The sequence below is a fragment of the Apodemus sylvaticus genome, chromosome 2 (assembly GCF_947179515.1).
Source record: "Apodemus sylvaticus chromosome 2, mApoSyl1.1, whole genome shotgun sequence".
NCBI classification, from domain to species: Eukaryota; Metazoa; Chordata; class Mammalia; order Rodentia; family Muridae; genus Apodemus; species Apodemus sylvaticus.
Window position 1 is genome coordinate 107,205,250 of NC_067473.1, and position 27,815 is coordinate 107,233,064.

The 27,815-nt window shown below is 41.6% G+C and overlaps 2 protein-coding genes across 6 annotated transcripts in view; one reads left to right on the plus strand and one right to left on the minus strand.

The window, feature by feature from the left end:
* Ctnna2 (catenin alpha 2) overlaps positions 1–27,815 on the minus strand; it is a 1,018,271-nt gene that overhangs the window by 371,147 nt on the left and 619,309 nt on the right. The gene's annotated exons all lie outside the window — the stretch shown is intronic.
* On the plus strand, positions 17,846–19,746 carry Lrrtm1 (leucine rich repeat transmembrane neuronal 1). The gene has a single exon (XM_052174031.1). The coding sequence runs from the start codon at positions 17,884–17,886 to the stop codon at positions 19,453–19,455; it is 1,572 nt and encodes a 523-aa protein (XP_052029991.1). The 5' UTR covers positions 17,846–17,883; the 3' UTR covers positions 19,456–19,746.

A 27,815-nucleotide genomic window follows, 5' to 3' on the forward strand; every position in this document is an offset into this window, starting at 1 on the left:
GTCCATTAAAAAAGCAACCTCTATAAACCTAAGATTATGTGAATAAGTGTTGATCTTAGTGCATTCTGGTGGGGTTAATTGATTAAAAGAGTTTCTAGGGATATTCTTGCCTCTGGGATTATCACAGGAAAAAAATCTCTCTAATGAGATAAATGGGGAGACACAGTCTGGACTTAGATTCAAACAGATCTAAGTTCAGAGTTATCGAACACGATAGAGTATGAGTCTTATATCAGACAATTTAAAAGAATAATCATTAATACTTTAATATTAGATAATGCCAAGTTTTACTTCTTTTTTATTTTTATTTTTAAAGAGACAATTAAAAGCTGTGCACAGTGGGTTTTGGCTTTAATCCCAGCGTTCAGGAGGCAGAGGCAGATGGATCTCTATGAGTTCAAGGCCAACTTGGTATACCCAAAAGTCTCAGTCCTGCCAAAGCTACATAGTGGGACCCTGTCTCAAAGCTAGAACAAAAGAGAAGGGTGGGCACTATTTAGGGCAAGACATTCTGTCTGTGATTTACTTAAAAACCCTCAAAGCCTCTGTTGAAGACTGATAGGATACTCAGGTCTTTTTCCACCACACATTCTAATACTGAGTAAGAAACAAGCCAAGGTCTACCTTCCCATGCCACAATCTGCTGTGGGAGATTCATTTGATCATCTGCTCCACAAGGCAGTCAGAGAACTCTCCCATCCCAGAGAAGAATTGCCATGGTTTAGACTAAGGATTAAGTTTCAGGGCTATCAGGCCCAAACCGAAAAGTGGAGGAGCCCCAAGGCTGCCTTCCAATTCAGATCCCTGTTTAGCAAAATGTGTAGTTTTCTTGGCAAAGAAAGAAGGGCTTGGTGACCTATGAATATTTCTACTATTTTAGGAGCAGTCTTATAAACATGACCACAAAAAGAGGTACCACACAGCCATAGATGCAGTAGTAACATCAGCTGTATAGTTCTATCAGCTCATTTGTCTTTCCATAAAAGTTGTAAATCAAGGCAAGGATATCAATCCCATTTTATAGATGAATAATAATAAAAACCCTTAGTTCTGATAGTTAACAGATAAACCACTGAGTTACTTAAAAATATTAAATGGATAAAAAATAACGTCCAGCATTAAAGCATTTGCAAAATGTCAGAATCAAAGTAAGGTTTTTCTTTGTGACATTTTGATTATCACTTTGTAATATGCAATTCCTCTCTTATCTGTTCTCAAAATAGTTATATAGAAAACACTGCCTCATTTCCTACCAGCAGGCCACAAGAAACGACATACTTACCAAAGAGGCCAAGACATGAGTTGTTAATGTCTTCCGATGAACATCAAATGGTTCTGGAGAGCTTTTGAAGATGTCCCATTTTAACCTCTTGACACCGAGTCAGGTGGGTGGTAAATACCACCAACTAACCTTTACGAAACAGGAGTTCTTAGGGTAGTGAGGATGCTATGCCAGATAGCATGAAATCCAAGTAAAAAGTGGAGTTCAGAAGTTAGAGACCCAGATCCAAGGCTCACTCCAACTAGATCACCCAAGTCACATGGCACCACTCTTCTCTTTTCATCCACTTTAGCTTTTGAAAGAGAAAAGCCATCAAAGCAAGCATCGCTTTGCTCTCTGTATGGGTTGAATAATATCCTGAGCCATATACGTGCAACGTTCTAAGGCCTCGGTAATGTTCATGGGTACAAGAGAGATGCAGTATTCTCTCTGTTATGTAAAGAAGCAATCCTGCTTATGTGGCCAGTTTGGCAATGTGCCACTCTTATAATTTCCAATTATTACATCGTTGTTTGAAACAGTGCTAACAACATTAACAATGGCACTTCATAAACTGGTTGTTTTCACCAGTCCTTGTCAGGCAATTGTATTGAAAACAAGTAGTTGATTCCCAGTAAATAATGTTCAAATGGGTAAGAGACTCTTTGAATACAAATTATATTGAAATTAAGTATAGTAGATGGATTTAAGTTCTTTTAAACATTTTTCTGTTTCTAAAGGGAGTACTTATCTACATAGGGTAGTGACCCTCTGAACACAATCAGCTCTTGCATAGGAATTCAAGCCAGGTTGGGCTTTTGTTTGTGATGTGCAGCTTGATAAAAAGGATGGCAGTTCTGGGTGTAGAAATGAACCTCCAGCATCCTATTTTGTTTTAACCTTCTGTTAAGTATTATTCAGCCAGTGGGATGGAAAGATGGCCCGGTTTTTAAGAGTACTTGCTTGTGTCAACTTCTAGAGGACCTGAGTTTGAGTCCTAGCGTCCTTGATTGTGAGTGGCTCACAATTGTCTGTTTCTCTAACTCCACAGGATCCCCACACCTCTGGCCTTTGCAGAACACTTCATTCATAAGCACATACTCACATTCAGACACACACTCCTACACAAAGTGAAGAACAATAAAATAATTATTTTTTAAATGATTTTTCAGTCAAAAATAGACAAAAAACCCTCTTGTAGACTCCTTCAAAACTTGCTTATGTTGCCTCTCTGACGTCAGGATCAACATTCCAAGAAATAGAGGGCTGGTACGGCTTTAGTCTGCATTATTCTGCAGCATACCTGCCTATCTATGCTAAGAATTTGCCTTAAGGCCTGACTTCACATGAAAAGTTCATTCAAAATTGCTTAACAATTGTGTTGCAAAACCTCAAGGTTCTCACCTAAAACCTGGTGCAGGGTTAAATCATAGAAAAATCTCCATGATATAAATAGTTTAAAATGTTGCCAGTCAGGCTGTGGTGGCACACGCCTTTAATCCCAGCACTTGGGAGGCAGAAGCAGGCAGATTTCTGAGTTCTAGGCCAGCCTGGTCTACAGAGTGAGTTCCAGGACAGCCAGGACTACACAAAGAAACCCTGTCTTGAAAAACAAACAAACAAACAAAAACAAAACAACAACAAAAAGAATCTCAATAAGAAGATGCCACTGAAACAAGCTATTAATACTTGTGCACTGAGGATATCCTATATTCACCAGCAATAAATGATCAAATTTATGAATGTCAAAGGCAAAGGGGATATTAGGCATCTTATCTAACTTCTGTGTTTTATGCTGAAAGGAATTGCTAATAAGGTGTTAAGTCAGAACTTATTCATATGCACTGAGACTCTATGTTCACTACACCCAAAGTACAGGCTGAGTGAGTGTGCTCTTGAGAAATTTTGTGACAAAATTTGAAGAGTGTGGGTGGGGTAGGGAAACATCTGGAGAGCAGTTTAAGAGAGGATTTAAGAGACTATTTAATTTGGAACAAATATCAGACAAACAGAATGTGAGATTAGTTCTGCCTTCCGGGATTGTGATTACTAGCAAGGCTCTAAGAGAAGGTACTATCCCAAGTATTTCATATCCTTTAGCAGTCGCCTTGTAGGGTGAGTACCCAGGGCGTGGTTGTTGACACAGCACATGACATACTTTCAATGTGAAATGAATCCCCCAGGTATTTGCGTTTGAACATTTGGTCTCTTGTTGGTTAACGGTGTTTCAGAAGGATGTGGAGCCGTGCTGGACAGAGTGGCTCTCTAGAGGTATCCTTGAATTTCAATGGCACAGTTCCGCTTCCCACTTGCTCTCTGCTTCCCAACTACAAACACAATGTAACCAGCCTCTTTCTATTCCTATGGCCATGTCTTCTTTGCCTTGTTAGAATGTATTCTCTGAAAGTATAAGCCAAGATAAACCCTTCCTTGAATGCTTCTTACCAGGAATTTTGTCACAAGGACAAGGAAAATAACTAATACTTCAGGTGCATCTAGGTGCAGGTGTCTTGGGCTGGAGGAGTGAATGGTCTGGAGTAACGGTCATGGCAGACACGCATGTTGAAGGATGTAGTTTTAATGGCACTCAGAATCTGCAGGACAATATAGTGTCTTTAGAAGCTCAAAATAAGCATTATTTATTTAGTGGCTGTTAAGGAAACAAGCCAATTGAAGCCAACACCACAAGGATGGAGATGATGATGTATTTGCATGTTATTTTAACCAAGAAGACGGTCATCACTAGTCCCCATGCCCTCACTGGGTTTATGTTTAGATTGTACTGTAAAGTATGGAGAATGTCTAAGGACCTTGCTAATCAACCCAGGCTCCCACATTCAAAATGAGGCTTCTGAATATGTGTGGTTGCTCTATTCTGTCCTGTACTTCTTTATGGAAGCAGTCATAGGGGGCTGGCTGAGAGGAGCAGGAAGCTAGAAGGAAGTCTGAACTATCTCATGTTCATGCTTACTAGGTCCATGCTAGATGAAAGCCCCAGAACAGAAGACCTCCCCCAGAATAGAAGATGGGAGAAGAGACAAGTGAGACTTTTTACCAAGTCTCAAGAATGGTTACTCTTCTGGTCTCTTAGTTACCTCGTAAAGGATTTAAAGAATGTGAAAAATCATAGTATATCATCAATGCAGCTAAGTAAAGTGGCTTAGGTGTTCAGAGCTGGGGTTTTCTTATAATGGGAACATGGTATGTTCTCTGACCTATAAACAGAATTAAGTCATTAAAAGTGCTCTGATTTACTCCGTGAAACAGAGTGATCACTCCATAAAATATTTCTAAGGTGGTGAGAAAATTGCTCATATGTGTGAAGGTTTATAAAGAAGGTATATGGGCTCCTTAAAGAATAATTCCTACCTTATTCACACCAACATTCTAGTCATTTCTCATACTGGAAGATAGCCTGCTGGTGCCTCAGAGCTGTGCACTATGCTGTTCCCTAACAAAGCATTTCTAACATCTTGAAATTTCCTTAGTAGCCTCTTACTCAACATTCACGTTTAAACTCAAGTGACACCTCAGAGATACTGTCCTAGTTTCCTTTCTGTTACGGTGATGAAACATACTGACATCAAACAACTTAGGCAAGAAAGAGGTTTATTTCAGGTTACGAGTTAGGCTACAGTTCATCATTACTGGGGAAAGTGTGGGCAGGAACTTCAAAAACTAGTTATGTCATGTAGACAGCTAAGAGCAGAGAGATGAGTGGGTACATGCTGGCTTGCTTGAGCTCAGCTCCACTTCTCTACTTATACATTTAAATACTTCTTCGTATGGAATGGGGAACTGGCTCTTTGCCTGTCAATTGATGTATTTAAGGCACTCCTCCATAGAAGTACCCATAGGTTAATCCAACATAGACAACAACCCTTCAGTGAGACTTTTTTCCTGGTGAGTTTAGTTAGTGTCAAGTTGACAAACTCAACCATAACAAACACCTTGGTTAACTGTTCATAAATCAAATTTCATCTCTTAATTTATCACTTTTACATTATTATATTTTAAACTTTCCTGTATCTATCAGCACCTTGGTTGGTGTTTGTATATCTGTATAGATTATACCCAATAGATATTTGCTAACATTGATGGCTGGTTGATTGGTGGGTTGCAACAGAATGCCTAAGTGAACAATAGTTCCAATAGCATGAGTCAGGAAACACATGCCATGTTTCAAGATGAGGAAATCTCAAGCAAACTTCACACAGGATAACATTTACTTTACAGAATCCCAATCTCTCTCTTCCTTCCATCTCTCCTTCTCACCCTCAGAATAAAGGCAAACCAGGAAGGATGGGTGTCTTCGAATGTTCTATTCAGTTTCACTTCAGTAAAATCAAAACTTTCATATTTTAGATGAAACTTAGATGTACAAAGCCAAGTGACGTGAACTTTTTTTTAATCAGCAGCTTACTAATTCTCTTCCTTATTTCTGATATGTAATATGAAGAAATTCCTCCACGTTACAGGACATTTGTATTTCTTAAAACATGTTTAGCTACTTGTAGAATTCTATTGGTCTTAGTACTTGACCAAAATTTGGAAGATTACTCAGGAGAATACATATGCTCTACAGATGTTTAAACTGTCAATTAAATATTAGAGAAATAATCTTTAAGCAATCAGAAAACCAAGGTTTCATTAAGTAATAGTCTAGGCAGAAAAGAGGTCATTTCAAGTATATCCTTCCTGATGCGACTGCGTGAAATTATTGTGCTAACATTTAAAGTCGTGTTTTCAAGTCAAATGCATTATACTTTAAAAAAATATTTATGTTCTGTTAATATTTTAATTTCAAATTTCTATTTTTATAGGCAAAGTACAACTTTGTAGAAAAATGTTATCCCCTTTCTTCCCAGCTATTCATGCTGTGAAGCAACCTGTTCTGCTGTTTAAACCTGTGTTTGTTCTGTTTCCATTGTGCAGAACGAAACAGTTTTGGCACCTTTAAAAAAAATCAAAGATCTATCACTCATCAGGACAGCATAGCAACTGCACGAAAAGAAACCATGAGGGATAGCAAAAAAGCTACAGCGTTCCTAAAATCTTAGCACATGTACGGATGACCTGGGGATCTTGTAAAAATGGAGATTTTCCTGGGTCCTTCTGTCTTGAATGGAGTCCAGAACTCAGCATTTAGAATACCATGTGAGTGACAACAACAATATTAGTTCTTGGTGCTTACAGATGATACCATTGAAGACTTAAGAAATAAAAGTCACCTAACAACATTTAGTATTTACAAGGGAAGTGACATCAAACCAGTGCAGTTAGTTTTAGTCAACTGTAAATCTTCCAAGTTCCACCAACACAGGGAACCTATTTCTCTATGCCTTGAGACAGGCTGACCAGGTGAATAGCTAGTCAAGAGATAGGAGCATCTGTTTGGTGATGCATCTGTAAAAGAGCAAAAATGCAGAGAGTTCTCTTGCTGTCCTTGGGAGCCTGCCATCCTACAGGAGTACCTGAGCTCCCTTGCTGGAAAATGAGGCATTGTTGAAGAGAACAGGGTTACCCCATCTATGGCAATAAAAGGTAGTCCCAGCTAATAACATGCCAACTACCATACCTGAGTGAAATCATTGTGGATCTTCCTGTCCCAGGCAAACACTTGTGTAAACAACAGCTGACCTCAGTGAACCAGCTCCATTAAACGATAACCTCAACTGTGCACAGAGATTAGAGTTAAAGCAAATCACTGTTGTTTTAAGGACCCCACATTGGGATGTTTTTGTTTGCTGTTGTTTAAAGAAGCAGTAAGATTCTTGTGCTTATAATTCCTTTTCCCTTTTGCCTTCAATCTCTATTTTCTGTCTTACTCTTAAATAATGGAAATTCATATAAGCAATTATTGCAGTGGCATTTGATCCTTTTCTAAATGCCATAATTAAGTTGCTTTTTCTCCTATTTTACAGCCTTGAAAACATGGACAATCTTGTTACATAGTAAAACAGTTTCTCCTTCACAGAAGGAGGAATCTCAAAATTTCTTTTCAGTAAGCTTTAGATGCTTCAAATTCTCCTTGCCACCAGGATAAATATAGCACTTTCTTTTGAAGGACATGACTACCCATTACCTTGTTTCATATTTGAGAAGGTGGCATAAGGTCTACCCATAAAGGGACAATCTCAGGCAGGAAAGGCACATCAGTGACAAATACTCTTGGGGAAGAATTCACAGCACCATCCTGTCCCTGACAGATTCCTTTACTGGCCAAAACCATAGCTACATGCATCTTTGTGCTGGTTCATCCAATTAGATATCTCTTACAAAGTTGGTGACCCCTCACCATCTGGATTTGTTCCTAAACCTACCAGGCTGAAGTATATTTTTTCTTTCATATTTTTCTCCATGAAACAATATTAATAAAAGCTCCATGGTTGTGCTTACATATGAGAGGACCCTTGCTATGAGCAGTTTCACAATAATGAAATTCTCCCTCATTAGCTTCCACTTCCTCCTGTTCTTCAAGTTTGAGAATTATCAAATTAAAGAAAGACTCTATATTTGGGGAGGGGGGAATTTACATTCTGCAAACTGAATAAGCCTTAACTTCAGAGAAGAAAAGTTTGCTTTAAAGATAACTTTTGTCGAAACAGTAATATAGATACAAAAATTGCTTTTCTCATTGCTGTGATGAACCACCTGACAAACAGGGCTGGAGAGATGACCCAGTGGTTAAGTGGTTATTGCTTTTTTTCTAGAGGACCTGGGTTTGGTTCCAAGTATTACCATCAGGTGGCTGACAGCTGCAGGTAACTTCAGCAGTAGGGGATCTCATGCCACTTTATGACCTCCGCGGGAACTCACCAACAAATGGCATATACATATACCTACACTGATACATACATGTACACATAAATAAAAATAAATCTTAAAAAACCCCACCTAGTAGTTATGAGGACTTACTGTTGCAAAGGGCAAGGGTTCAGTTCCCAGCACCCATGTGGAGGTTCACCACCACTTTGGGCACCAGACATGTATTGGAATACACAGATGTACACACAGGCAAAACATTCGTACACATAAAAATAGTAAAAATAAATCTAGAAAAACATTTTAACCACCCCTCCCGATGAAAGCAGCTAAAAGGGATAAGGCTTTGTTTTGAGGTTACCATTTAAGACCACTGTCTTCCCATCCATGTATTACTAAGTGAATTTTAACATCTGATGTGTTCCGGTCTCACTTGATCTTCCTTTTTGAGCTTTCTTTATATTCTTAGTATTACAATCCACAAGCACTTTTCAGGGAAGCCCTCACCTGCATTCCCCTGTATTATATAAATCTAGATCTTCACCTGCTCACTCTTAGCCCTCACACCCTCCATTGCCTTTCTTCAAGATACTCGTGTTTATTGAAATTATGTTAACTTCTCAGAGGAAAAGTGTTACTTGAAAGACCCTCATTTCCAATGCAGAATAATCCTTACTTCTGGCCTGCCCTGTCCAACTCCAATGCTAATTTATTCAAACCAACGTAATGCCTTATTGAAACAGATGGTGTGGCCTCTAACTGCCCTCTTTGCTTCTAGTAGCCTTTTCTTGTCCTTCATGTTCATGAACATCATCAGAATTGTATTTCTTGCACCTACATTTTGGAACTCAAATGTCAGATGGAAAGTCTGCTCTGCTGAGCTCTAATTTTCCTATTCAGTCATATGGCTCCTTGTTCTCTTTGCCTTATGTGCCTATGGGACTCACACTCCAGCAGAGGCCACAGTTTTCTCTACTTATTCTATTAATTAGAGTTAATTTTGTCCCCTTACTGACACAGGTAATCCACCCTTTCCCCCTTTCCCTTCTCTCTCTCTCTCTCTCTCTCTCTCTCTCTCTCTCTCTCTCTCTCTCTCTGTGTGTGTGTGTGTGTTATGTTTGTTTATGTGTGTGAGTGTAGGCACACTCATGTGAAATGTTCCTGTATAGGTGAAGGACAACTTCTAAGTTCTTGTTCTCTTTCTACCTTGCTTGTGATAGGATGTCTTAACTGAAGCTGAGTATGCTAGGATAACTAGCCTACAAACTTCTGAAAATTCTCCAGAATCTGCCTCTCATCTCCCTGTAGGGACACATTGGGATTATAGATGCTTGTTATACTATGGCTGGATTTTAAATGGATTCTTGTGATCCAAACTCAGGTGATTGGGATGGCATGACAAGCACATCTTTTACCCACAAATCTATATTCTCAGACAATCTTTTTTCCTTAGAGTGTCTCTGCCTAGCCTTGGTCAACTAACTAGAGAGATGTCCCCAAGCACAGGCATAGTTTTTAACGCTGTCATTATATGGACCATGCAGTCTTGATTGCACAGCTCTGCTCAGGGCCAAGGAACTTTGAAGGCAGGGGCATCATTTAGCTTACTGCATAATCTCAGCTGACCCTCCACTTAGCGTAAAACAGACTAACAAAAACAAATAATGACAGCAAAACTATTTTGATAAATAATTAAAAGGAATTCTTGGTAGAAGATTAAGAAGTAGTTCCGAAGAATAGGGGTCAGTTTGAAGAAAGATATAAATTAGTCCAGATGTGCTGGTATCTGACATAGGCCTTATGGGAGAGATGGGGACAGGGAATTCCATACAAAGTAGATCTGTGAAAGGAATCCATGCAGAGGTCATAAACCAGTGTGAATCCATCTGGAAACAGCTGTACTATCCTAGGTTAATATTCTTGACCATTTTTCAAAATACTATGATTAGTTTTCCATATTTACTTCAGGTTCCATGGAATATTGGTTAGATAAATAATCAAATTAGTTAATAAGCTCAATTCAACAAGAGTGAACCAGTAAGTAGGCCAGACTTCCCTAAGACAGATTCAGTAACATTACCAATATTATGTGGTAATTCATATGCCATGTGTGTAGGGTACAGGTAGAAGGTAGATCTTAAAATCAGAAAGATAATAGGTTTGTCCCTGAGGCATTTCATTTTTTATATCGTTTATTTATATGTGTGTGTGTGTGTAAGGGGGGAGGGAGGGAGGGAGGGAGGGAGGGAGGGAGAGGGAGGGAGGGAGGAAGAGAGAGAGAGAGAGAGAGAGAGAGAGAGAGAGAGAGAGAGAGATGCAGATTACCTGGATTACCTGTTCAGGCATCATGGTTGTCCCCTCTTAGAATATTTTAAGTATTATTGGATTAGTACACTGTTGGTCAACAACATATAAAAATCCCTTGGCTGCCTTGTTCATAAGAGACAGGACAATCATAAGGAAAAATCCAACCTTCTTTCAGCAGTGAGATGTCCTTTCCTTGGGTTGAATGAAAAACTGAGTGTTAGGATGGATAGTTCCCGGCAGTCAGAAAGACACAGGCAGTGTTTGGTCACTGCCCAGCTATGGAAAGAGGATCAAGGTGCATTTTAACGTGTAGCTTGCAGTGGTTTCCCAACGACTGGAGAAAGAGCTGTGGGAGAGTAAACATACAACCTTCTAGAAGGATAATTTGTAGCATACACTGAAGATGTTTCCAAAGGCCCTCACCCTTTGAACTCCAATTCTCTTTCTAGACTAAAAGTGTGAAGTCATGTTTCCTCGGGTGTGCAAGGTCTATACATATGACTTGATTTATAACAGACTAGGTCATGAAGCCTTACAAACAGTAAAGATCTAAACACTGAACAAGAGACAAACTCAAAGACAACACAGCCCTGAAATGCCATAGTTTATCTGTGAGTTGTTGCTTTTAAACACTTTTATTGACATTATCAATTATACTTCTTTTAGCTTGTATTTCCTATTTTTTCTATAAACATCTCCATTAGGCATATATGTGAGGCATAATATCCTTGGACAGTGCTCTAAGAAACCGACCAACATTAGCAAACTGTAGTAATGTCATACATTTTTCTAGAAAGACAGCTCTTAAGTTCCTTTGCCCATTCCTCCCTAATATATCCCTTTTGTCCTGTTCCTTTTATGATTAGAGGGCCAGAGAGACAAGATAGAGTGCTACCTCTCAGATCACTCTCCACAGAGTCAAAGTCTTATGTCAGATGTCAGAACACAATCATGGCTTAAAGACGAAAAGTAAAGGTAAGGTAAGATGAGTCAAAGGCCCTAGGAATGCTCAATGTCTTCCCTAAGCTGACTAGAGACCCAAGCCTTGCCAAAACGCCTTATCCTGCTAGAACCTGTAATAGACTTAGACCCTGCACTTTGTGCTCTTTAAAGCACATGAGAGACAAAATACAGTTGAGTCAGTTTGTTCTTTTTGACTAAACTCTATTACCAAGGATGAATCACAATATTTCTGTCTCTTCCATTCCTCAGCTATAAAACTAAGGAGGCCAGGGCTTTCATTTATGGTTAGAACTGGACAATTCTCCCATATAGTGCTTCTCAAAAGTTTTGTTTTGTTGGTTTTATTTTTGCTTGTGTTTTTATTCCTCCTCTCAGCTTCTCTTCTTCTTGTACTACTTCACCTCTTCCTCCTCTTCTTCTCCTTCCTCCTCTTCCTCCTCTTCCTCCTCTTCTTCTCCCTCCTCCTCTTCCTCCTCTTCCTCCTCTTTGTGTGACAGGGTTCTATACATTACTTCACTCATGTGGCCTTGAAATGGATTTATAGCCAAGGGTGACCTTGAAATCCCAATCTTTCCATCTTTATCATTACAGATTGGTACCACCACATCTAGTTTATGTGATATGTGGGACAGGAGCTGGGTTTACATTCACACACAGCAAGCAATCTACCAATGGAGGCATATCCTCAGATCTCCTTATTTAATACATTTATTGAATTATCTAGGTTTTATGGGTAAGTGCAGGGATTGAGAAAAGTTCCAAGCCTCTGCATTTCTAACAAGCTCTAAGTTTGCTTGTTCCGGCTTATTGTATTGAGTCACAAAGTTTTTAACATGCATGATGTAACTAAACTCTCCCAAGTATCCTTTCAGGTAGCCATACTTTGACCTAGTTTACAGACAACAGGAATGATATGCGTGGAGTCACAATGAGAAGAAAAAATAATTCAGGCATGGAGGCCTAGGAAGGCATAACATGTCATATGTTTTAGGCCATCTTGAGCTTCAGAAGGAGTTCAAGTTCAAAATAACTACGTGTGAGACAAAAAAAAAAAATAAAATGAACAAAATCAACAACAACAACAACAACAACAAAAACCAATGGCAAAACAAACAAGAGAAATAGAAGAGCAGAAATCCTAACTTAGCCAGTTTTTAGTCAAGATTTCAAGATGTTAAACCAATCCTTGCAGTTCTAAAATAGTCATGTCAGAAATGCCACACTCATACAGAATGGATAGGACCCCAAAATTAGTAAAAGTAAATAATTAATAGAGTGGGTAAGAAGGAGGGGCCATTTCAAATTGCATAGGGTAGAATGGAGGTCAGTTAAGCAATCCTAGCTATTTGATCTTCATGTTGAAGGTTAGAATAAAAGCCACCCCCATATAGACAAAGCATAAAATAAAATGTTCACCTAACAGGCCAAGACCAAGTGCATAAGTCATCACAGAAAGGACCTGTAAATAGGTCCAAGAGGAAAGGACACTCATATTTACTTAGTTTATCATCATTCCTCAGTTTCTTCGTTGAGCACGTCAGGGACCTTCTTATTCTTACTTGCATTGGTGCCTTCTTTCAAGAAGGGCATGGAGCTTGCTCAGAAGGGAACTTCCCCTTTCTAATTTGTGCCAACTAACTAGGCCTCCTGAGCAAAGTCTGCGGGTCCTCACCCCTGGGCTCCACAGGCATCTGTGGTGGCAATCCATATAAAGTGCCATCTGTGTGGTGGGTGCCCAGAGGAACAAAGAGGTTAATTCTCTTCTTTTGCAACTGTGACTCCCATCCTCCCCCAGTTCCTCTAAGTGTTTCCTTTTAAAGAAAAGCCATGGTTCACTGCTACTGAAAATTAAAGACAACAGCATAAAGATCAAGGTCCAGGCTGGAACCAGCAATGACAGAACATTAAAATTGTTACTTGAATTTCTCTTTCCTTGAAAACTGACAAAGACTATTGAAGGAAAGACAATTATAAGACAGGTTGATTTCATAAATGTGTGTGTGTATGTGTGTGTGTGTGTGTGTGTGTGTGTGTGCTCACCAACACTGGTATATAGAGAGGCTGAGGGTTGATAATGAGATAACATCTTCCATCACATCTGTTCTCTACCTTAGTCTTTGAAACAGGGTGTCTCATTGAACCTCACTGTTTAACCTGGACAACTAGGAAAGGAAGCCTTCTGGATCCTTGGGTCTCAAGTTTCAGTGATAGGATTAAAGTACAGATGACAACATATGGCCATTACATGGGTGCTAGGGATCTGAATTCAGGTCTTCAAGCTTGCCTCCATGCACTTTACCCACTCTCCAGACCCATATCAGAATCTTTCTAGCTGTATCTCCTCATTCATAGATTCTTTTGGATGAGACGGACCAATCAGAGGTGACCTTCAATTTTGATGGAGTGAGTGGCAGTAATGATTATATGACTTCCTCCATCCTCCATCACACGGAGCACCAAGAAAACAGGAGAGGTTTGTTTTTAGGTAAAGTTTACTTTATAAGGTCATAGAGAGAAGAAATAACCAACCGGCTCATCCTTCTTCTACAGACTATATTTCCAGCTTCTCTAACTGCACCAAGTTCCCTCCCTCCTACCTATCTTCAATTACAGATTTTCTATGGCAAGCAGAATCTTACCATGCATACCCTGGACTTTATTCTGATTTGCTGAAGTCATGTTTCCAATACTTATCTTTTCAAACAGCAGACTAGGGGGCCAGGCCTCCACTCTTAACTTCATGCTGACTTGCTGTTTGCAGGTTGTGCCTGTAATGAATATCCAGCTTCTAGAATTGAGGGCATATTACCTTAATAGAATGGACTCACAAACATGCTGACTATCAACGGGGCTCTCAAGACATACAGATCACTGCTCTTCAGCTATTCAACAATGAAGAAGACATGGGGTAACATAAATCTGTGATTACCCCTGAACCAAATGTGGTGACGAACATGGTGGCCACTTGACTGCTTGATAAATGAAGATTTTTCTCAAGACAATAAAAAAGGCACAAAAATAATAACCGAAGGTTACATTTCTTGTAAATATGCTTCTATTTCTCCACTATTTCAATATCTTGTCCCTTAGAGCATGGGATGAAAATTTGTGAAAAAAAAAAACAGCCATATCAACTCAGTGCGGTGACTCAAAAGTTGTCGTTTTTTCACCTCAACTTTGCTGAAACACTTGATTCATGTTGTTCTTATTTAACCTAATTTGCATTGATTTAATCAGTGCTGGTATGCTTTAAATACATAATAAATTGGAATTCTGCAACTCAGAAGACTTAGAATAGCTAAATTTCAATAAAGCTCATTTCAATCTGTTAATGTATACAGCTCTGCCAAGAGATTTAAGAGGATAGAAAAGATGCAACTTGCCACATTAGAGGTGAGAAGGGCTTAAAGATACCACACAGACAAAATGATTTGTATGATAACAATATATATATATATATATATATGGTCATAATTATAGCCTAGGAGCATCTTCTACACTCTGAGTGGCATACTTAGAAGAAAACTCACATATAAATGCAGTACGTTTAATTTTATTCTCTTTCTTTTTTGCCAACACTCAACTCTTCTCTGTCTCTCTGTACCAGCTCTACAAATCAAGTGACATCCAAAGTAGGACCTCTTCTTGCCCATTTGGCAGCCTCACTCATCTTTCTGCCAAGCTGCATGCATTATAAGGATTTTCTTCCTAGCAGCCATGGGGATTGGGTGCCTTATGCTCAAAGTCCTTGCTGAATGGTTGGCCACTGTTTACCCCTCCTAAGCCTGCCCGGCCTTGCTTCTCCAACCCTTTAGAGTTTATGGCTCAATCAGTCGGCATGCTGTCAGGAATAATTGTTTTGGCAAGGGGTGAAACCACTTGATGATGAAATTGTTTCTCTGTCTGTTAAAGTGTTCTGCAGCGACGCAGAAGTGCCAAGTGCCCAGTCCAGAGCTAGGCTGGAGGCAGGGTGAGGAGAGCTGACCATCCAGACTTGCAAGGAAAGAACACAGCTCTGAGGAGGAACAACAAAGATCTATCCGTGACAGTAAAGTGTATGACCTTGAATAATCCCCAGATGTCTCTGGTCTCAGGTTCGTCATGTGCAAAATGGAGAAGGTTGATTTTCTCATGTCTCCTGTAGCTCCTAAGACAGCATGTGATGTCTAGGACATTTCAGATTTGTGTTCTTTTCATTTAAATGATGCATCTTGGAGATGAATGACCAGGGCAGAGCTCAGAGGAATACGGAATGGGATGATTCATATGACTTTTCCTGAAAAGTGCTCTACCTGTCTTGGTGACCTTAATCCTACCAATTTGTCTTTTCAACTTTGTTGTTAAGAGCCAGTCTAGTGGCTTGACCAATCTCAACCTGAGAGATCTTCCAGCTCACCATTATTCCTAACAACATAGTAGTGTTAGATAGCACCCACTTATTTGGAGTTTATTAGTAGCAGAAATGATGCAGATGTGAGAACAATAGTCTACTTTGTCCCATGACTCCTCCTGACATTGGCACACTTGGCTATCTTTGAAGATTTTGATCTCTCTCTCTCTCTCTCTCTCTCTTTTTTTCCCCTTCTACAACAGACAGTCAATTGGTCTGTGGCAATAGGGTAGACCTGTTATGGTTGTGATCGGAGGAAACTTATTCAATATATGGACTACTGTCTATAAAGGATTGAAGGTAGAAAATCCAGCAGGGGCTTTCCCTGGTATTCAAAAGAAAAGTAGCATTATTCTGTACAATAGCAAAACTGAATTAGAGATGAGTGGATGAAAAAAAAGGCTTCCCTTTCCTTTAAAATACCTCTCCTCTGCACATTTCCTAGTACACTCTCCAGGGCTTAGATGTAATTACCATGAACAGCACATGCCAGTGTTAGGCTCGCCCATGTCACACAACAGCCTCTTTATCCTTGAAAGCTGTGTGCTCCATTAGAGGGTGTAGACTGGGTGAGCCCCAGTAGGATCCTCAGCAGTCTTGAGTACACAGACTGAATTTGCCTTACTGCAGCTCTCTCACAGCATCCGGACTCAGATGGCTTTTCCAACAGAGTGAGCTAGGAAAGCATTCCCTCAGCAACCCCTGAAAATGGCCGGCTCCAAGTACAGGGGTAGTTAGTGTTAGCAAAGAAGAGAGAAGGGAGGGGAGAGGAGGGGAGGGGAGGAGAAGAGAGGAGAGGAGAGAGGAGGAGAGGAGAGGGGAGGAGAGGGGAGGAGAGGGAGGAGAGGGACTGAGATTGTTAGAACCAAACCCCAAATCCCTGCCTTCTTGTGTCTCCTCTCAAGTTGCTTTTGGAAAGCAAAGAAACAAATGTTGATTCCTCTACAGAGTCCTACTTATCTGTTACACGTAGGCAGTTAACAGAGGGGGCTATATCCCCAAAGAAAGGTTGGCGGTGGTGCGGGGAGGGGGGGGCGCATATGTTAGTCCCTCATTTAGATATATCTTGTCATTGATGATGTTTCTTACCCCACCCCCCTCTTCTTTTTTTTTTTCCACCCGCAAATACATACAAAAAAAAAGCTGAGAGTGTTTTTCATTTCATCAAAGAACATATATTACTTTAGCGGCTTGGTTTAAAAAAATGTTGGTTTTCTGCCCACCCCTTTTCAATCTGCCGGTGTTGGAGGTGCTCAGAGAAGACGCACAATCGCATCGCGAGCAGCTTACGACACTCAGTGAGCAGTCGGTGCCGGTGCAGGCTCGCGCACACTCCTCGGAGGAGGGAAGGAGCCGGGCGCTGCTCTGCGCTCCGCAAAGCATGAACCGGCCAGGTTTCCGCAGCTGCCCGGGACACGAATGGCAGGCGTTCTCCAACCGGGACTCCAAGGTGGCTTCGATTCGCGGTGGTCATTGCCGATGACATTCTCCAGACTGTCAAATCCTGGGGAGTCTCGAGCCCGGAGTTTGGAGTTCATTTTTTTCCCTCAACCCCCCAACCACGTCACAGTCTCAACTGCAGAGGGAAAAAAAGGAGGGACCGAGGCAGGAAGGCGAGAAGCCCGGGCTCCCGGCACGTAGTTGGGAAACTTGCGGGTCCTAGAAGTCGCCTCCCCGCCTCGCCGACCGCCCCTGCAGCCCCGGAGCGCAGCAGCAAAGTGAGACATTGTGCGTCTGCCAGAACCTCGGGCCGCGGAGCAGGGCTGCCTCGGGAAACACAGAGGGGTCTTCTCTTGCCCTGCATATAATTAGCCTACACACAAAGGGAGCAGCTGAATGGAGGTTGTCACTCGCTGGAAAAGGGTGGGTAAGACACTTTTTTAATTAAATTCTTTCCAGAAGAAAAAAATTTTTCCTCCCTTTGCTGCCGCATCTAACATGGACTGCATTACCCCGGCTTTGATCTTTCCGTGGCTGTGAACTTTGTATGCCGCCCGGCTTTCTGCATGCTTAGAGGTGAACGTGTGGCTCTAGGGAGGGGGGGTTCCTTCTGCATTTTTCTATATTGATTTGATTTTTTGTCCCTTTCTTCCCCCTCCCCCTCCCTCTCCTCTCCCTCGGAATAAAATATGATATAGATTTCTGACCCAGCACTTCCAATGGACATTCTCCAGTCTCTCTGGAAAGATTCTCGCTAATGGATTTCCTGCTACTCGGCCTCTGTCTACACTGGCTGCTGAGGAGGCCCTCGGGGGTGGTCTTGTGTCTGCTGGGGGCCTGCTTTCAGATGCTGCCCGCCGCCCCCAGCGGATGCCCGGGGCAGTGTCGGTGCGAGGGGCGGCTGCTGTACTGCGAGGCGCTCAACCTAACCGAGGCGCCCCACAACCTGTCCGGCCTGCTGGGCTTGTCTTTGCGCTACAACAGCCTCTCGGAGCTGCGTGCCGGCCAGTTCACGGGGTTAATGCAGCTCACGTGGCTGTATTTGGATCACAATCACATCTGCTCGGTGCAGGGGGACGCCTTTCAGAAACTGCGCCGAGTTAAGGAACTCACGCTGAGTTCCAACCAGATCACTGAACTGGCCAACACCACCTTTCGGCCCATGCCCAATCTGCGCAGCGTGGACCTGTCCTATAACAAGCTGCAGGCGCTAGCTCCTGATCTCTTCCACGGGCTGCGGAAGCTCACCACCCTGCACATGCGGGCCAATGCCATCCAATTCGTCCCGGTGCGCATCTTTCAGGACTGCCGCAGCCTCAAGTTTCTCGACATTGGATACAATCAGCTCAAGAGTCTGGCGCGCAACTCTTTCGCCGGCTTGTTCAAGCTCACAGAGCTACACCTGGAGCATAACGACTTGATCAAGGTGAACTTCGCCCATTTCCCGCGCCTCATCTCCCTGCACTCGCTCTGCCTGAGGCGGAATAAGGTTGCCATTGTGGTCAGCTCTCTCGACTGGGTTTGGAATTTGGAGAAAATGGACTTGTCTGGGAACGAGATCGAATACATGGAGCCCCATGTGTTCGAGACCGTGCCGTACCTGCAGTCCCTGCAGCTGGATTCCAACCGCCTCACCTACATTGAGCCCCGTATCTTAAACTCCTGGAAGTCCCTAACAAGCATCACTCTGGCTGGGAACCTGTGGGACTGCGGGCGCAACGTGTGTGCCCTAGCTTCCTGGCTCAGCAACTTCCAGGGACGTTATGATGCTAACTTGCAGTGCGCCAGCCCGGAGTATGCACAGGGCGAGGACGTCTTGGATGCAGTGTATGCTTTCCACCTGTGCGAGGATGGGGCCGAGCCCACCAGTGGCCACCTCCTGTCGGCGGCCGTCACTAACCGCAGTGACCTAACGCCCCCTGAGAGCTCAGCCACGACCCTGGTGGACGGTGGGGAGGGGCTGCACGATGGCACGCTTGAGCCCATCACAGTGGATCTCCCCGGCGGCGAGCACGCAGAGAACGCTGTGCAAATCCACAAAGTGGTCACGGGCACGATGGCCCTCATCTTCTCTTTCCTCATCGTGGTCCTCGTACTCTACGTATCCTGGAAGTGTTTCCCAGCCAGCCTCAGGCAGCTCAGACAGTGCTTTGTCACGCAGCGCAGGAAGCAGAAGCAGAAACAGACCATGCATCAGATGGCTGCTATGTCTGCCCAGGAATACTATGTTGATTACAAACCCAACCACATCGAGGGGGCCCTGGTTATCATCAACGAGTACGGCTCGTGTACCTGTCACCAGCAGCCTGCGAGGGAATGCGAGGTGTGATTGTCCCAGAGGCTCCCAACCCATGCGCTACCAAATATGCCTGGGCAGCCGGGCGGGCCAGCGGGCACCAGGACTGGTCTCCTCTGCGCTTTGATTTGTTGACTGAAACTGTAAGGGGATCTCTCCCAGAGACTTGACATTTTAGCTTTATGTGTCTTAAAAAAACAAACAAACAAAAATCCCGAAATAAAACACAACAAAAAACCCCACCCCATAATCTTCAGGACAGTCTGTCTTAAATTTCATATGAGAACTTCTTCCTCCCTTTGAAGATCTGTCCATATTCAGGAATCTGAGAGTGTTAAAAAAAAGGTACCAATCATTGATTTTCTTTTTGTAAACTAAAATGTTTAAAATAAAATAGCATTTACAGTTTCTACAGACTGGTGGAACTTAAATGAACTGCTACCTGTCTTACTGTAAGGGCAGGGTTAAAGTTTCTTTGGAATGTAGGTGGGATTGGAATGAGGGGTTGTGGCAGGTGGGGGGAAAACAGAAATCATGGAGCAAAATTGTCAGGTTCTATTTGAAATGATGAGAAGGGCAAACGAAGAAACCTTATCAATGTAATTGTATCTTTAGGAGTAAGGTTCAAGTGACTAAGACCCTTTATAGTATAGTCTGAGGAGTGGGCTAGCATAGTATAGTACAGTCTGAGGAGTGGGCTAGCATAGTATAGTACAGTCTGAGGAGTGGGCTAGCATAGTATAGTACAGTCTGAGGAGTGGGCTAGCATAGTATAGTCTAGTCTGAGGAGTGGGCTAGCATAGTATAGTCTAGTCTGAGGAGTGGGCTAGCATAGTATAGTCTAGTCTGAGGAGTGGGCTAGCATAGTATAGTCTAGTCTGAGGAGTGGGCTACTTTAAAATGACAGGTGAGGGAAGACTGGGCATCTTTTCTTTCTCTAAGGCAAGATCACTGCAAATGGCTTTTTAAAGGCAATGAATGCTTGATAGTTTGAAAGGGTTTCCCCCTTTCAAAATCAGCTCAAGATTTCCCCATCGAATTCCACTTGATATTTGGTCTTAATACTCCATGCCCTTTACTCAGAATTAGTAACGATCTGCACCCTTTATCATCCCCTTCCATGTTAATGAGAGAACCTCTCAGCCTGAGAGAGAGAGAGAGAGAGAGAGAGAGAGAGAGAGAGAGAGAGAGAGAGAGAGAGAGAGAGACTATCTCAATGTTCAAATATTCAGTATTGAGACAGGCTCCTGGAGCTAAGGCTGCAGCAAGCCTCAGCTTGGGAGTTAACTGTGAGGAGAGAGGAAAGCCTGACTCAGGAATCCCCCTTGGGTAATGACTTGTGGTGAGAAAATTCCAGTCCTGACTTGGTATAGCAGCCTTGGGGTGAGGTGGGAGACATCCTTCTTTATCCCTGTGCTTGCATAATACAAATATGGGAAAAATTCACTAACCCAAAATAGAAACGCTGCCTCCTTTCAGATGGTCCTTTTAGGTGGTGTGTACTTTTTCTGCTTTCCACCATTATTATTATTATTATTATTTATTATTATTATTTAATGTTTCAATGACTGATAGACCCTTTCCAGGCCCTCAAGGGCTTTCAGGGCTCCTTCATTGACCTCGTATTATTTTTATTGGACTAAAAAGTGAGGAGATGGGGGTAGTAGCCTTTGGGTGGGTTCTGAGAAGGGCAAGAGGCCAGGAGTGTATTGATGGATTTTTTCTTTAACCACCTAACAATGTAATCAGATGTAGGATTGAAACACACTATCATGGAGAGCAGATGACAACAACTGGAAATCCCCCCAGTACCCTTTTAACTGATACTAAAGCACTACACTTTTCTTTTATTATCCCTCCTCTTCCTTTCAAGAGATAAGTACACATAGCAGTAATCAAGATTTGGGGGTGGGAGGGGTTAAACACACAGCCCCATCCCTCAACATGTAAATGTCCCTAATTACTAACCTAAAGAGAAAAAGCTGCTTTTTCAAATGCACAATAATATTAGCAGAAGGTTTACTTAAGCTAAGGATTGGTGATAGATTCATCTTCTTTCTACCACTGAAGAAGCCAATATGCCTTTAAAAAATATGGTTTCAGAAGGCTCTTGCAAAAGAAATATTTTGCAAATATCTTTAACATGTAAGCCTTAGGCAATAGCTTCACACACACACGCGCGCACACACACACACACACACACACACACACACACACACACACACCAACTCACACGTGACCAAAAAACTTTACTTCGGTTTGCTTTATAATAACAGGATTTTATGGTCCATGCCATGTTCTTAACTCTCCTTCTGATTGTGAATATCATAGAAGAAAGGTGTGTTGTTTGATAACTTTAAGGATGGGGTTTGGTTTAAGCATGATGGTGCTGAATTGCTTTTGTAAACAGATTAACACTGAGAGGGTAGGAGTAGGGATGTGCCTGGTATTCCGGCAATTGAACCTTATTAAGAGCACTTTCTCTGGCAGAAGCCAGAAGCCTGACATTTATTTTAGTTTTCTTTCTTTCCTTTTTGTCGTTTCTGTTTCCTTCCTTCCTTCCTTCCTTCCTTCCTTCCTTCCTTCCTTCCTTCCTTCCTTTCTTCTTTCACCCTTTCTTTCTTTCTTTTTTTACTTTCTTTCTTTTTCTAAATTATAGCACTGTGGTCACTGAAATAGGGTTCCTATTAATGTCACCTCTTCACAGGGAGACCACAGGAATTTAGTACCACATGTTGTTCTATCTTAGTGCATGACAGCGTTAGTGTGTTTGTATAAATTTTGCTTCAAGAAGCAAGCCTTTGGGGCAGACATTACAACTATGGTGCCCCTCTGTCCCCCACATACATACTTTGGAATCTATAGTTAAGCTGTATCCTAAAATATCCCCCAATTCCTTTTCTTTTCCAGCATAGCTACGAAAGAGGGAATAATCATGTTCTGTTGTCTGCTGCTCTACTATTCCCATGAAAGAACATCAGGCATTTAGGATATCTTAAGTCCTTGTAAATCAATTGAAAAATCTTTGAAAAGACAAATCAGACATTAGCAATTTTAAGAGCAAATGATGTATGACCAGCTCCATCCCACAGTTTGTATTTGTAGGCAAGCAAGTGTCTTCCACGCACACAGGAATTTCACTCACATAGATACATGGTTTAGTGCTTCTGGCTTTCTAGAAGAGCAAAGGGAGAGAGAAGCTAAACAGTAGAGAGACTGTTAGTTTTAACTAAGGTTTTGTGATACTTGCAATCTTTTATTCTTCAAATTAATTAATCTCTAAGCTTCAGGAATCTTGCTGTGACCCTTCTAAGCAATCTGCTACACATTTCAAAGAGCATTTAAGTTTTAAAGGTGTAGTACTTTTTTTCATCCTTATTTGTTCTTCCCACAGAGGATGCTAATCTCATCTTGTGCTCTCTCTAAAGAGTTCAAGGCAACATCATAGGCATTGTGATGGATCAACTCTGGCTTTCAGACTTTCCAAGTACTAATTGAGGTTCAGCAATACTATTGAGGCTTTAAAAAATTATAAAGGAATAAAAGGGGAGTTTCAAATGAAAAAAGGCATTTTTTTCTTATTGGTCTTAGCCCCAATAGATCTTGAAGTTGTGCCAGAAATGTGGGTTCAGGAAATTCATCTTAGACTGATACACAGAGGAGAGCTGGTTCCTTCCTCTTAGCCTTCAGTCTGCCTAGTGGGACCACAGGCACCACAAAAAACCACACATTCTTTGCACTGTCAAGTTTCTATCACAAAGAAAACATGATTCACATGAGAGGTTGAACCGATATGCTTGCTTTAAGTATTCTCCCAGGCTTCCCAGTGAATAAGAACAGTTTACCTTTCTTTGCTCTTTGCTCTTTGCTCTTAAAGAGGCAGATATTTGGTACAATTTAGCAGCAGCCACACATTCATGAGGATGTGTAAGTAATTATAGGGACAAACACAACTTGTTATTCCTCCCAAGTTTCCCAAGCAACTGCACACAGATCATTGGCGGGCTTTGGGGCCACCTGTGTTTCTGATTGGAATTAATCAACTTGTCAGCAAGTTTGATACCTACTCTCCAGGATGGCCAAGTGACACTGGCAGCCCTGGACCATAGAATCTGGTAAAATAAAACACATCAGATGCTTTCTAATCCTACCATACAAAATGATAGCAATTTTGTATATGTTTTGGAGAATAAGTATCAGGATTCTCTCATGTAGTGAAGAGAAGAACATATTGGATTGGTGCTTATGTTAATCAAGTTGAGCTGGCTATTAATGGGTTGTCAAACTCTATGAATTCAGCTAGAATATGACTATTAAACATATTCTACAAACATATATTGAAAAACATTGAGGGATACACACATATCTGTCTATCTATATGTATGTATACATTTCCTTTATAGAAGCACACATGTACATGTATAGTCATTTATACAAGACAACACGAACCTACACACACACACACACACACACACACACACACACACACACACGCACAGGACTCTATTACACAATTATCATGTGCCATTAATTACTGTCCTTATTCTATGATCAAGTTGTGATTTGGGGGAAAATGTGATAAAATCAGTCATAAATAAAGTACAAAGGACTGACATGGTTGATATAGTTTTCAAACACTGTACCTGAGTGGGTTGAAGCTTTGCAGCCTGGAGAGTCTCTGAGCTCCTCATGTCACACAGAGTACACTCCTGCTGTCTAGTGGTTAGAGCTAGAAATGGCATTTCATTCTTTTGAAAGCATCTTCCACTTCAGGATCAGGGAATATCCTTACTTTGGAATTAGTTTAAATGCTTCTGTGTGTATTTTTTTTTTTCTGGGAAATTCAGTAGATACAATCCTAACTTCTGTAACACGATTACTAAATACCTTAGGCATTTTTGGTGTGTGTGTGTGTGTGTGTGTATGAAGGTCCCAACAGATAAATCCTTAATGATTAAAACAGAGAAGCAAAAGAGATGAAAAGAAAAAGATTCCCTGATTCTTTTCTTGACATGGGTACCTTCCTTTTCGATGCATTTAATATGTAATGTGCAGGCAACCATATCTGTTTAAGAGGAACCTGAGGCTTATAGACATTAAGAATCTTGTGCAAAGTACAAAGGGTCCAAGATGCGGAGGAGTGCTGGTGTCTACTCTGCTGGATTTTTAAAGTACACAGATAATTTTTCCCTGGACAGTTGCTTTCTTTACTTTTATACCCATTGAAGAGCCTACACTGTACAGACAGCCTATTTGCCATTACATCCTGGTTGAATGCTAAACACATTCATAATGAATGTCATGGGTTGGGTGACCAAATACGGGCTATGACCTTTTATGTCTATCCATCGATAGATGAGTCCTGTGAAACCCTGTCACCAGAAGAGACATTCTGATGATGTCCACAGAACAGCAATTACCCAGTCCAATCTCTCACCAGACGGTGGAACTTAGGGAAGATAAAGCTAGGCTCCCATCTGCTAAGGCTAGAGATGCCCTCACATGTCTTACTTGGTGCTCACTGATTATGTATCTATGCTGGCTATCAGTTCTCAAGCAGAGAGACAAATTTGCATGTGACACACACAAGCTCTCTCTCTGTCTTTCTCAGTGGAGTTTAGTTAGCAATGTCTATAGATAGTTTTTATTTACATATTTGGCTGGTGTGCTGCAGGCAACTGCAGCTAAGCATCTTACAATGAGTATGGTATCCTTAACAAGGAAGAGCTCTTTGACCACAAATATCAAGGAAGCTGGAAGGAAGACACTTGGCTGTATGGTAGGAAGGAGGGATGCTGGGAATGAGCCTTTACAAACGAGGCTTGCTCACAATGGTCCTTCTAAGCTTTTGTTTCATCTGCATCAATTTCCCTTTAAGATTCCTTTCTCTGCGTCTTTTTTAACCAGGGAGTTGCAAGTCTAAATTAAAAACCCCCAGGTTGTTTGTTAATCAGCAAAAGACATGTAGTTAGCACATCCTTCCCAAAGAACATATGGCAAACCTTAAATTAACTAAGACAAAACTAGTCAGAACCCTCAACTGACCCACTTTTTCCTTTAGCAAGACCTCATTTAGGAAACATGGGGGTGGGGTGGGGTGGGGATCAAGTTAATGGCGACAGACTTGATTAATACAAAGGAAACTGAGAAATCTTGGCATTCACCCCAGTCTGGTCCTGGGGTCTGACACATCCTGTTGCCCTGTCTCTGCTTTCTCTAACTGTACCCAAGACTACAGTGTCTTTGAGGTAAGCTTGAGAATCAGTTAAGAAAAAAAAATCAATTTGTTTTTTCAGGTGAGTGGGATGAGCATATGAGTGAAAGGTGTTATCTCAGAGTGTAGAAACGGGCTGCCCAGAGCAGCAGGCATTGCTCACAAATGTATTTGGGAAGAAGGAGACAGGCACAAGGCTGACACACATAGGGATGACATTGTGACGGAATCAGAAAAATCAATTAAAAGCAAATACTTAGGTCAGGCTGGTTGGAGCTAACCAGAATACATTTGCAGGTCAGGTCAAACTGGAAACACACACACACACACACACACACACACACACACACACAGAGAGAGAGAGAGAGAGAGAGAGAGAGAGAGAGAGAGAGAGAGAGAGAGAGAGAATCTAGAAGTCAGAAGCTGTGGTCTTTAAACCTGGTGCTATTATTCTTCATTTTCTAGGGAAGATTTTGGCTGAGCATACCTCAGTGGATCTCTCTCACTCTGTATTTTTGAAGGATTTATCTAGTATTCCCTGAGGACACTTTCCATTCTGTACTTCGATTTCACCATTTCTCCCATCAATAAAACATGAAACAAAAGTAGTTTTCAAGTTAGTGTCATTTAACTAGAAAATTAAAACCTCTCTGTGTTCCCGTTCCCCAGACATTCTGATTCATCAGGCTTGCCTGCATACCAAAGAGAAAGGATAGATGAGAAAATCACGGAGAGATCCAGGCTTCAGAGAGGTAGATGGAAATTTGTGGAAAGAAAGATAAAAAAGTTCAGGAATGAGTGGTATATATGAATGTAGATTTATAAAATATGCAGAAAGACTAAGTCTGGAGAGGATACCCAACAACCTAGGTGTTAAGTCCTGAGATGCAGGACTGAGACATACACCCAATTAAAACAACAGAAAGCTAAAGAATTCTACTAGAATGAGAAGTAAGAAAGAAAATACTTATTCAGGATTTCTAAAATAATTCAATATAAGTGACTAGCACTGGGGTTAGCCTTCTATTAGAATAATAATGTAGGGGATGGAGCAGAAGGAGAAGAGGAGAGACATGAAGAAAGACAAAGCAGGGAAGAGAGACAAAAGGAATAGAAGAAGAGAAAACTTTCAAGATTTGTGCTCTACATGTTAAAGCCATCATAACTGGTAGTTGAGCTAGACTAACTCCTCAGTCCCATGTACCTGTGTCTCTTCTGATCTACCTAGCTGCTGTTTATGCTTTCTCTCAATGGCATGTTGGAAAGCCATTTTCTTTCAGATAGGGTGGTACTTCTCAACCTGTGTGTTTGGGAACACTGGGGACCTTTGATGAATATTGATGGACTGGGTCTCACCCCCAAAGTACTCTTAATTCACAGATTTTAGGGATGGGGAGGTTTTAGAATATTCCCAGATGGTTTGTAGTATAGGTCAGTTCAGGTTAAGAACCTCTGACTTCGAAGGTCTTATAATCCATATATTGTTCCTTCACCATTATAAAAGATACATAGCTTGGGCAACATCTTTTGCAGAAGATATGATGAGTCAGTAGCTGGTCTGGGTAGGGTTCTGGTTAAGCATGGGCCTTGTTGGCGACCACTTACCCTCCTCTGGCTTCACCTGGCAGCATTGGTGAATTCATAAATAAAGGTGTGCTTAGAACTTATTTCTGAATCCTGGTTATTCTATCAAGTACTGCTTATTATTATTCCTTTATTGACATTCATTCTCTCAAGTTCTCATAATAGTCTTACAAGGCAGACATAGACTTACCCTGTTTTGAGGACACCAAGCCTCAAATCTGAAGGCATCATGCAGCTGCCACAAGATCACTGATAAAGTCAGACTAGGCACCTAGCACTTCTGCATCTCAGTGATGTGTCTTTCCCTTTTGCAACTTCCATTTCCCTCTCAGACTGATTGTACCATTATGTGGCAAAGTACCCACATCCATGCCTCTTCTGGGAGTCCTAGGAGACTCACTATACCCCTGCTTAATGTCTGCTTTTTTCCTCCAGCTAGACTCTGGCACACCATTTCATCTCTGCCTTCTCGTGTGCCCTCTAGTCACCGAGCCTGACTTGAATTTCTTTGCCACTCATGCCTCTGGGTTGCTAAGAAAAACATCCAAAGAGATGACAGCACTTTCCTAACACCCCTTAACACCAAAATATCCCT